The sequence below is a fragment of the Cervus canadensis genome, chromosome 7 (genome assembly GCF_019320065.1).
Source record: "Cervus canadensis isolate Bull #8, Minnesota chromosome 7, ASM1932006v1, whole genome shotgun sequence".
NCBI classification, from domain to species: domain Eukaryota; kingdom Metazoa; phylum Chordata; class Mammalia; order Artiodactyla; family Cervidae; genus Cervus; species Cervus canadensis.
In genome coordinates this window covers 47895766-47908290 of record NC_057392.1, presented here as the reverse complement: position 1 = coordinate 47908290, position 12525 = coordinate 47895766, and the positions used below count along the sequence as shown (strand labels likewise).

General features: G+C 38.8%; 1 protein-coding gene across 12 annotated transcripts in view; it reads left to right on the top strand.

Moving 5' to 3' along the window:
* The window catches only part of DLG1 (discs large MAGUK scaffold protein 1), a 261150-nt gene extending 258529 nt beyond the window's left edge, over positions 1 to 2621 (top strand). For all 12 annotated transcript variants that reach the window (XM_043473294.1, XM_043473302.1, XM_043473301.1 and 9 more), the window contains one exon: positions 767 to 2621. In XM_043473294.1, the coding sequence (XP_043329229.1) occupies positions 767 to 873 (107 nt within the window). In that variant the 3' untranslated portion in view covers positions 874 to 2621. The remainder of the gene's footprint in view (positions 1 to 766) is intronic.
* The last annotated feature ends 9904 nt before the right edge of the window (positions 2622 to 12525 follow it).

The following is a 12525-nucleotide window of genomic DNA, read 5'->3' as shown; positions in this document are numbered from 1 at the left end:
GTGGTGGTGATGAAGAATCTTGAAATTTAGTGTATCTTAGGTTGTTGATAAGGACAGCATGTACAGGAATAATTCATACCAGAAGGAAACATTCAGAGTTGATTTCTTCTTATGATACTGATTTTTCTCTGATCCTTTATAAATTTTGATCCATTTTTAAGATATTTGTTTAGAAAGAGAAGAGTAGAGAGCACTTCCCAAATTCAATTCCCAAATTTTATTCCAGTTATTCCTTAGCTATCTTTGGATAGGTTTTTGTTGTTAATTACTTGCTTGAAATACTGATTAGCTTATATTTGGTGTTCATATTATTAATAAGTACTATTAAGTATCATGGAATTGTAACCCAAGTGTTGTTTTGTTAAGGATTTTTTAATAATTTCAGACTTAACAGAAAAATCACAAGAATAGTACCAGCACTTACATATACTCATATTCCACCAGCACTTAACATTATACCACATTTATACTTTTTTATGAAACATTTAAGAGTAAGTTGCAGATAGCTGTTCTTTTGCCTCTAATTACTTCAGTGTCTGTTTCCCAAATGCACAAAGTAAAAATCACCAAATCTTGCTTTTTGATAAACTTTTGAAATAAAATGTTTTCTATTTTACAAATAGGAAAATTAATAAAATGAGCTTTTTACTAGTTAAACAGTACATAAGCAGTATTTCTCCCTGAATAAGTGTTTCTAGATATTATACAAATAATTGTAATGGTGAAGATAAGCAATTAATGGAGGTTTCTGATTCTATCATTACAGCTATTGTACAGGGAGATACGCTGGAAGACATTTACAACCAAGTGAAGCAGATCATAGAAGAACAGTCTGGTCCTTACATTTGGGTTCCAGCAAAAGAAAAGTTATGAGGACTGATGTTTCTCTGTTTCTCTTTTCCACAGTCTCATTTTCTTCAACACTTCTTTGCCCTTTCTTTCTTGAGTCTGTCTTCATTTCTTCTTTCTTGTTGAATCATATCCCACTCATCATGGTCTGCAGTTGCACTTATTTTTGATGTCTTAGTGTCTCCCTCAAGTTGTACCATCTGTATTATTTCATGTCACTATTGGTTTGTGGCCATTTTTCACAGCTGAAGATGGAATGGCCTGACCAGCTATTAATAGGATTTCAAGAGACGGGGTAATTGTGGTAAAATTCCTTAATGTTTAAGGGAAAGGAACCTTAAGAGATTTTTCAGAAAAGCTTTATGTACAGTCTTTCCAAATTTCAATATAAATGAAAGAAAAGTGGTTTTAATGATTTAGTGAATTTTGAGCAACAATGCACGCTTAACTTTAATAGCATGGTTTGGCCAATATGTTAACTCTCAAGTCCTTTTCTCAATTGACTCTGTTATCAAAGCAAATATTTCATACAGACAAATAACAAAAATATATGTTTCTTAATTTCAAAATGAGTATCTGAGTTAACTAATAATTTCACAAGGGATATTCATTTTTCATAAGCGTTCTTTGTAAAAGTCTTTTATTATTTGAAGTTTGTTTTTTTTTCCTCCCAGTAGATTTGCTAGGAATAACAGTGTTTAAATGTTTTTAATCTCCTTGTGCAACACTATTTATAGTGTCTTACAAAAGTTGTTCATACATAATGATCATTAGATTTTTCTGAATTGAGGCCATGTTTAGGTGCTTGGGGAGCTCACCTTTTACACATAAGGTTGAGAAGATTTCATGGACATAAATACAAAACAGACATTACAGTGGTAATGTAGTATTCATTATGGCAGTGGGAAAGAAGTCCAATACATAGTCTAAAACTTTAAATACATTCTTAAGGGTCAGATTTTAATGAATATTTTACCCACAATAACTGACTATTTTGTTATAATAAAATATATATATATAAATATATATAAAACTTTCTTTAAACTCTAACTATGGGAATTATTTTCTTTACATAGTTGCACACACACACAAACATATATATGTATATTTAAAATATATTTTTTTCTTTTGCCACCTACTCTTTTTGTTTGATTTTTAAATTAAATATTAATTGATTAGACTTTATCTTCCTTAATCTTGTGAAGTGAAAATGAGAGTATGGTGGTGTGCAAAGAAACCTTTAGGGAAATTAGGTTATAAGTAAAAACATGGGCATGTTCTCCTCTTTTCTATAAAAGTTTTCAGATGGTTCCTGGTTGGTTTTTTGTGGGGGGTGTTTTTTCAGGGGGTTGGTTTTTTGTTGTTGCTGTTGTTCTTGTCATTGGGTTTGGATTTGGTCTCCACCTCTTTCCAGTTCTCCTTTATTAACAGGCAAAAGCCTCATGTGTATGAGTGTTTTCCTCTCAGACTGTACACCTTTCATCTCTTGTAGCTGCTCTGCTGTAGAGTTGCACAGGTCTTCATGGTGAGCAATTAAGAAATTTTAGTGAAAAGTAAATAACAATTTCAGAAATCAATTTCTCTGGTCTTTTATAATACTGTTTGGCTTCCCATGGCTTTTTTTGGAGTTGTTTATTGAATATGTGTTTTTGACAGCCTCCTCATTACAGTTTCTTAAACAAATACATACTGGTTTGTAAAGAATTATCGACGTTATCCATTCCATTTATGAGAAAGAGGAGAACAGCTAATAAACTTTATCGTAAAATCTGTATGTTAAATGTGTCTTGTATTCCGAAAGAAAAAAAAAAAAAGAAAAAATTATTTTACAAGCTAGCATTTTTGGGGACAATTTGAGGCATCACATAATTTGTAAACAGAATTCGAGAATTGTTAGGCAACCTAATTAAATTCCTTCTATAGATTTTGGAGTTGAATATGTTAACACATTGAAATATATACCATAGGTGTTATATGCTGAATATAGTAAGTTGTTACCAAACATAAAAATATATCAGAAGACTATTGTTGTCATATGATAACAGAAATCACGTTATAGCAGGACCCAGCCTAAGCCATATTGCAGCATTTACTGGTCAAATGTAAAATATCAGGAAGTTATAAAATGATGCCATTTATGTGTTAAAATATATTGCTTTCTGAATGTCCTTGTTAAGTGATTTTTTTTTTTTTTGTAAGAGGATAGTAACTTTTGTGCACCTTTCTAGATTGTATAGAATTGTTAATAAAAGTACTATTGCTTAGTACTACTATGCAACAGCTACTTTAGTATAGTATCATTTAATTTCTTAAAAGAAGATACAAGTTACTGGCCCCACTCTAAGGCTTAAGCAGAATCACTTTGCCAAGCTTACTTAGCTAGTAAATGGCAGTGCTGGGTATCCGTATCAGAGTTTCTCTGCTGCAGGTTTTTTTTCTGATATGCTAGGCTGCCTCATTTTTCAGCCCCTACTGTGTAAGGCACTATAACTTAAATTATGTTATGTTATTGTCTCTTTAAAAATAAAGATAGATGAAGGTCCTTGCCCAGAGTCACACAGTAAGTAGGGACAGACACATAGAATAAGTCATTCCCATCACAGCTGAAAGGACTATTTCTGGCAAACAAGTAAGGCTAGCACTTGTCATATTGGCAAAGAACCTCTTTAGGATTAAAAATGGGACACTATTCATTAGGGGAGAAGTCCACTATTCTAATATATAGGGATTACTACTGTTTTGAGTGTTTCATGAAATATTCCATATTTATATTATGTTCCTTATGCTGTTCTCAGTTGCTCAGTCATATCTGACTCTTTGTGACCCCAGCAACTGTAACCCATCAGGCTCCTCTGTCCATGGGATTTCCCAGGCAAGAATACTGGAGCAGGTTGCCATTTCCTATTCCAGGGGATCTTCCCGACCCAGGGATGGAATGTGTCTCCTGCATTGGCAGGCAGATTCTTTACCACTGCACCACTTGCATAGCCCAGTATGCACCTTAATACCCTTAACTTGGCAAAAATAAAAGTACCTCTTAAATAAGACTACATGTCTCTGGTTGCTTTGCTATTCCATATCTGTGCAGGGCTCTTCAGAAAATGATGGAGCGAGCTTCAAGCAGAAAGCACTGGTCAGCACACACCTGCTGAATCACTGCACAGTCTTAAACTCCAGACACGGCAATTTGGGGACTTTACTGGTGTGGAAATTTTGTTTTCCAAAGTACTAAACAGTTACATTCTGAGATTCTGCCTTGAATACTCTTGATTTACAGGTAGTGAAACAGAAGCCAGAGATCCCTGTGTCTTAATCAAAGTTGTGCTACAGCCAGGATTAGAGCCTGTAGCTCCTGCAACCATTGTTTTTCTCCCATTCCAGGTCCTTTTCTTCCCCTTGCTGTGAGCTTAATTCAGTGGGCTATTCAGTCCCTCAAAATTTGAATTACTGATTTAAAAGAGAGTATCAGTGAGCTTGAGATTTTATTGAGGTGGATGAATTTAAAAGATATCAGAACACAAATGTCACTTTTCTCACCCAAATTTAGATGGTTTAGTCCAATATTGAAGACTGTTTATCTCACTCCAGAGTTGCACAGTTTAGCTCTCATTGTCTTTGGCAGCAGAAGACTATAATGTGAAGAATGTGGGCTATGGAATCAGCTTGACTTGAACGACAGCTCTGCCACTTACTGGTTATGTAACATTAGGTGAGCAAGTCATCTCATCCGTCTTTCTGTTTACTTATCTGTAAAACGGAGATATTTTGAGAATCATTAAGATTACAAATTCAGGGGGCCCTTTAAAATTAATTCCCTTTTCCTTGAAATTAGAAGCCTGGATTTGTTCCAATTCCCTTTGTATAAAGATTAACGTGAGCCTTCATTTTGCTGCATTTTAAGTGAGATTTGATTGACGTCTTTGCAGAGTTGTTAATAAGGGTTAAGTAAAGCAGTGTGTATAAAACACTAAAAACAGCATCTGATACTTGACTGTCAATGTCTGTTCTTTCCCTTGCTCTGGAGTGTGTATGGTGCAGAAGACTGAGAAAGAAGAACATGGTCCACCATTCTACATCGCTATAAATTCTGACAGACTTAGTTACAAAATTATTTTCATTTTAGTCAGTCACTGTGACAGACTTTATTTTCTTGGGCTCCAAAATCACTGCAGATGGTGACTGCAGCCATGAAATTTAAAGATGCTTGCACCTTGGAAGAAAAGCTATGACCAACCTAGATGGCATGTTAAAAAACAGACATTATTTTGCCAAAAAAGGTTGGTCTAGTCAAAGCTATAGTTTTTCCCATAGTCACATATGGATGTGAGAGTCAGACCATAAAGAAGGCTGAGCGCCAAAAAATTGATACTTTTGAACTGTGGTGTTGGAGAAAACAAGTCAATCCTAAAGGAAATCAATCCTGAATATTCATTGGAAGGACTGATGCTGAAGTTGAATCTCCAATACTTTGGCAACCTGATGCAAAGAGCCAACTCATTAGAAAAGACCCTGATGCTGGGCAAGATTGAAGGCAGGAGGAGAAGGGGACGACAGAGGATGAGATGGTTGGATGGCATTACCAACTCAATGGACATGAGTTTGAGCAAGCTCTGGGAGATGGTGAAGGACAGGGAAGCATGTTATGCTGCAGTCCATGGGGTCACGAAGAGACTTGACCAAGTAACTGAACAACAACATAATCATGCTTACTCATCATCTTCTAAGGATTCCCACCTTTTTGTCAGAGATGCTGTGACTGTGACCTGTCGTAACTCAAACATGGAACTGGAAGGCATCAAGATTTCATGACCCATTGTCAGACGTCTCTGCAGCGTTAGACCCTACAGTTAATAGCAGTTCTCTGGAATATTAATTTTTGAGAGACATGTCTGGAAAACCTTAAATTGCCCTGATAAGATACATTTTCTTTCAATTTAAGAATAAAACAGTCACTACTACTCGTTGACTAGTTTCTCATTCACTTCCTACTACTACCAGCTCTCTCTGCATTCCACCAGAGTTACCTGAGAACTGGCAAAACAAATTTTGGTCTGCCAAACAGCACTAACCTGGTGTTATTGTTCAAGACTTTTAGGAACAAGTACCAAAACCTTACCAGGGAGAGTTTCATACTAGGGTTTTTCTAGTGGCTTCTGTTACCTAAAGTGGTAATGGGAAGATACCATTACCACCATACCATGGGTAATAAATAGATATGGGAAGAATTAGGGGGAGAAGACCAGGGGACAGTGAAGGTTGGAATTCTCTCTCGCCGTCTCTTGTTTACTTTTTATTGAAGTATAATACATAAAACCATACACCTCATTGAATTGTTATAAACCAACATCTCCCATGTAACCAGCTTGAAGCTCAGAAAACAGAACATGACCAGCATCCCAGGCACTGCCACCCCCTCAGCTCACTCCCAGTCACTACTTCTTACTGCAAAAGAAGCCACTATCCTAACTTTCTTATTTATCTTTCAGTTATGCACAGTAGAATGGTGTACAGTTCTATGAGTGTTGATATGTGCATAGAGTCATGTAACCACTGTGACAGAAATACAGAACAGTTCCATTATCCCCAAAATTCCTCATTCTTGCTCCTATGTAGTCAATACTTCCTCCAGACCCCAGCTTCGGATAATCACCAATCTTTTCTTAGTACCTGTCTAGTTTTACCTTCCTCAGAATGTCATATAAATGGAATCATACCATATATGTAGCATTTGGGGTGTGGCTTCATTCACTTAGTCAAAATGCATCCAAGGTTCATCCCTGTTGGAACAGGTATCAAGTTGGCTAATTTTTATTACTGAATAGTAGTCTATTTATGGATGTACTACAGTTCATTTATCCAGTCACTGAAGAGATTTGGGATTGTTTCCAGTTTTCCCCGCTATGCTTTTGTACTTCATTACAAGCATAAGCCTGCTGGAGGAACAAGGAGCAAAGCCAGAAATGGGTCTGATCTGACAGACATGGCAGGCCCTCCCCAGGCCCACCTTTATCTCTACTGTGAGCATCATGCATTTTGGCAATTGCACAGTAGCCTATCATCCTAAAACAAACTTTAAATGCAGAGTAATAGATCCCAAGAGCCTGTTTACAGAACAAAATTGTGCCTAAAGTAGCAGACTGCTAGAATAAGCAATTTAGGATTTGTAGAATTTCAGGTTCCCAGGAATAACACTCAGATGATCCAGTAGCTAAACGTGCCAGTTACTGGTGCCAGATTCTCATTGTTAGTTTCCTAAGGAAACTATAGTTTGTTGAGGACAGTAGTAAATGAGAGTCATCTGAGCAACAAATAAGAACAACTATTTGTCAGACATGAAATTGATAGCCTTATACTTTACAAAATAATCTGTGAAGAGACAGCCCTACCTAACCTTTTAAGAAAATCTAGTTTGTTGAACACCCACAGGCTGCTTTGTTTTTTCTTTTTAATTATTAACTACCAATTTTCTTTAGACGTAACCTCTCTGAATCTTAAATACTACTAATATTGTGTGATTAATAGAAATCTAATTTTAGTGCCACGTACTCAAGGAATCTGAACCAGAGCTGGCCCCCTGGTTGATTGGTTTGACCCTCAACCATTTTGCATGTAGATGCAACACTCATCTTGTGGCCTTTTCTATTATCACAACATGACTTGATTTCTCTTGTGTGTTCAGAAAAAAAAAGGTCATACCTTTAAATTGGTTCGAGACTAAAGCTTAGGAACTACCTGGTCTTCACTCAAAGTACTTGAGTACGTAACCACCCCTACTTCTGCTAATCAGCTTTTAATGACAAATTTCATTTGGACAGTTTTTAACTACAGTAGAATAATCTTTTTTTAAACTATACAGAAATCAGTGCACAAAGCAATTAGCATGTGAAACAAGGTACAGTGAATTTTCTGGTGGAAGTAAAGACTAGAACAAGTGATGTAATCTTTCTTTAGGATGTCTAAAATTAGGTTCATTTACCTCACAGATGGGAGGGCTAAAAACAAGAGGAAGGTCCCATATGTTCCACACTATAAATCTCTACCAAAAGGTTTTCTAAATCTTGTGAGAGTCATTTAATCAAAAATATCTACTTCCCTAGTGGTATTTAAGACTAAAGATACCTCTTGATGATAGATTCATTTCTTTCTCTGAAAGTTTAGTGCTTGGTTCAGATTTAGTTTATCTGACATTCCTCACTGCTTCCTTACTAGGAAAAAAAGCTATACTAACCTTTTAACTATTTTTCTACCTTTGGCTAATCATAGTTGTATTTAATGGAATATTCTCTCCATCACATCCTCTTCCTCAAATATTTAGTCACTAGATACTATTGATTCTTCATAAGTATATTTTCCTTGCTGTCATTTCCACTGTCAACACTCTAATCCAGGACTTTAACCCAGTCTCACCCCCAGGCCTGGATTATTGCAGTGGCCCCTTAAATCCTTGCCCAAATTTTGATCGCTGCCTTGCTAATCCAGTCAGTCATCCACCAGATGCCTTTTCTTAAAATGCAACTTGGATCGTGCATCTCCTCAATGATCTTCATGGGGACTAAATACAAACGAATCCATGTACCTGTATAGTTCCTGGAATGCAATATGTAATAAATCATCTACCTCCCCAGTCACCCTTAGTCACACACCCTCTGCAGTGCTTTTCTTGAGACTGGTGATCATGCAGATTCCTACTATGCTAATTGCTGTGTCCTCCCTACGCAGGGCCCCTCACCAAGGCTCCACCTTTCTTCAAGGACCCCCTGAGTCCTGCAGAAGCCTTCCCAGTTAGAACCCTCAATGCCTGAATTCCTGTAGTACTTACTGGGTGTCCACTTAATACTGAGCATGTGCTCTCTGTGCTGCCTTTACAGATCAGGTGGGTTCACCTTGTATTCCTCTGTCCCAGCGAAGTGTCTGGGGCCGGTGATCAGGGCGCACAGCTCCTCTACTTGTCCAGTGGTCATCTTCACTGCTGTGGTTTTTAATGGGCTAAAAGTAGCCTTGTATAAGTGTTGGCTGCGTCTTCATTTGCAAATTGTTATGAGTTGGGAACATAGAGAATAGATGAGAGTGGATAAAAGGGTCCAACAATAAATCTCTAAATTAGCTGAATTTTTTTTTGTTTAAGTATAGTCCTTTCCTTTTCTGTTCCCAGAATAACAATCTCCCTTCCTGAAGATGCTTTGTGACTTTTCTCTTTTTGTATCAATTTTATCTTCCTGTGCATACGTTTTCATAATAAGTCACCTGAAACATCATTAAGTAGCTGGGTATGAATTTTTCTGAAAGTCTTAGTGACAGAGCCAAATACAGTATTCTTGGATTTTACTTATTTGCTCTTTAGCTTCCTTTTATACTGGTTTCCATTCAGAGTAAATCTTCTTTTCAATGAAATAGATAGAGATTTATTACTAGCTTTTAAAGCTGTATCTCCACAGTTAATCTTGGAGCATTTTAATCTTCTAAATTTTAAAGTCTGGGCTGCAAGGAGAATTTTCAGGGAGAAACAAACTTTTGTGGTTTGATAACTAAGCTGAGCTCCAGGGTGAGAGACTTACCCTTGAATGCAGGTCTGACTCAGGTGGAGTTTCCCACCCCTCATTTTACCCATCTCCAAGGAAGAAGCATTTTTTCCTTCAAGATCACTCTGCTTGTCTTCCTGGTCTTATTCCTTACATCTGCTTCCGTCATCCTCTTTTTCTGTATCATTATTCTCCTTCCTGCATGGGCTACTTGTGCTCTGACTACATGATCAACTCTCTCCTATCCTATAAAACTTACCCTTGACCCTGAATCTCCTAAAAACAACCTCTCTTCTCTTCCTTTCTTAGCCGAATATCTTGAGACATACTGTCCACTTTTCACTTAAATACTGTTTATTGAATGCCTGCTTATCCCAGGCATGGTGCTGGACGTTGGGAATGGTGGCAGACACGATGACACTCAGGCCCTTGAGTTCAGCCTCTTGGTCAAGCCTCAGCCCTCGCCATGCCATTGAAACGGCTCAGACACAACTTCTGGGGGTCTACTCCCAGTTTCTGTGGCTCTTCTCAGCCTCCTCCCTCCAGCAGTAAAAGAGACCTTAACAATGGTAGTAATATCCTCAAGCCTAATAGCTCACACTTAGAAATCATCCTCCCATTCAAGGCCCTGTGATGAGAGAATCTGCCTTTGAAAAGGTTACACATAAGGTATCATGTAGCCCAAATACAGTCATTTCAATTGCTCAGTTGTGTCCAACTCTTTGTGACCCTATGGACTGCAGCACACCAGGCTTCCCTGTCCATTACCAACTCCAGAAGCTTGCTCAAACTCATGTCCATCAAGTCAGTGATGCCATCCAACCATCTCATCCTCTGTCATCCCCTTCTCCCGCCTTCAATTTTGCCCAGCATCAGGGTCTTTTCCAGTGAGTCAGTTCTTCACATCAGGTGGCCAAAGTATTGGAGTTTCAGCTTCAGCATCAGTCCTTCCAATGAATATTCAGGACTGATTTCCTTTAGGATTGACTGGTTTAATCTCCTTGCAGTCCAAGGGACTCTCAAGAGTCTTCTCCAACACCACAGTTCAACAGCATCAGTTCTTCAGCCCTCAGCTTTCTTTATAGTCCAACTCTCACATCCATACGTGACTAGTGGAAAAACCATAGCTTTGACTAGTTGGAACTTTGTTGGCAAAGTAATGCTGCTTTTTAATATGCTGTCAAGGTTGGTCATAGCTTTTCTTCTAAGTTGTTTCATAGGGCAAATACTTTTAGAGAAGCAAAAGCTTTTATTCACTAAATTTGCTTAATATGCCTACCATTGATCTCAATATACAAATCCAGATGTGTTAAACAGCAAATATTAGGGAGTGATATCAGGAGTAAGAATGTAATGTCCTTTGATGACACGTTTACCCCTGTTAGTGTTCACCATGCCTGATTTCTCTGTGCATACTAGCCCTTTCAATTATCCCCCAGAATAAAGTGGACTTTTTCCTAGTCATGGACATGACAACTCATAGAAATAGGAAAATATAAATTATGGTTTGTTGAAAACATTTTTTTGAATTTTCCTAAGATTCTGGGTAAAAGAATTAATTGTTCACGTTTTGCTGTCTCATTAGCCCCCATCTGCCCATACAGGTTCTCTGCTCCCTGTCAAAGGCCCTTTCTTCTAAGTCCCCAGAGTCTATCTTTGGTGTGTTCCATCCAGCAGCATTGGCTCCTTACAAGCAAGCTCCTGAATCCTTGGAGAACCAGAGCTGTGTCTTTGGTAGAAAAGGGCTCTCTGCATTTCATATTACGAAATAAAGTCAGGAAGCCCCAAAGCACTGTTGCTTAGGCCCCAGCATCTTATACAAGTGTTAGTAAAACCAGTTCTTATAGTTTTGATCCTCTCCCTCTAACCCCAGTGTAAGTCCAGAAAGGGGACCAAACTATGCTCAGTGCCTCTGCTCCTCTGTAAGACTATTCCTGGGTTACATCACTCTCATTGCATCCCACCCATTCCTCTGATTCACCCAGATATGTCTGCACCCCAGAAATAGCATCCAGGCTCAAGCCATGGCAGAGTTCCCCATTACACAGCAGCATCAATGCTAAGCAACGTCCATGCTAAGGTCAGGCCAATGGGCCTGAGGTAGAAGGCCCTGGAGCCCAGCAACAGCTAGTTCCCTGGTGCACCACAGTTGAGGAATGACTCCTAAGAGACAGGAAAAGAACCCATTATGAAAGAGCTCACCCAAGCTCTTAGCTTATAGATGTTTGACACCTTACCAAGGTCACCTGGAGTTTTACTAAAGGAATAATGTAATGAACACAAATCCTGTCAGTAACTTCTTTCTGGTTGCTCCTGGAGTGTGATAAAGTGAGCCTTTTCATCCTCGGCTTGCTAAGAACTATTCCATCCCCTAGGACAAGCCGTAGTCCCTCTTCCAGGGTCACCTGCCATCTCTCTGTGCCAATTAGAGGTACCCATCCTCCTGATGGATCCAGGGGATCCATCTTCATCCTGGGGATGAAGAAACAGCTCCCACCAAACATTCTCCCCTCAGATTCTCCAGAGCAGACAGCTACTGGGGGAAAGAGGAATGGCATGTTAGGGTCATCATGACCTACCTTTTATAGGGGAAACAAGCCCAGAGAGAACGAACTTGCTGGCGGTCACACAGTGAGTCAGTGATAACAAGAGATAAGAAGGTCTCCTGAAGCCCGGCCCATGTGACTCCCACTGATCATCTCAGGGTGTGATAAGCAACAGCTTCATGATCCATCAGAAAAGCCAAGGCTCCCTTCCCCAGGGAGTAGAGCAAACTGAAGGACAGACAAACTCAAACACAAGCTTCCTTCTCTCTCACACAGTATTCTCGTCCTCTACCCAAGACGGAGGGTCTCATTCCTGGGTACTCATGGGGGTGGGGGAGGAGTGGTGATGACCAAAGATGAGGATATAAATGGAGGTAGATTACTGAGTAACCCTTTCTGTAGTCCGTTCCCCACGCCCAGTATACATGGAGAACTACAATTCCAGTCTACTGAGAGCAGTGCTTCTTAAACCCTGCTGTGCACCAGAATCTAAAACATATACTGTTGGTTGTCTACCCCTAGAGTTTTTGATTCAGTGAGTTGGATGTGGGCCTGAGAATCTGCATAGCTAACAGGTTCCCAAGTGATGCTGCTGCTATTGATTTGGGGAC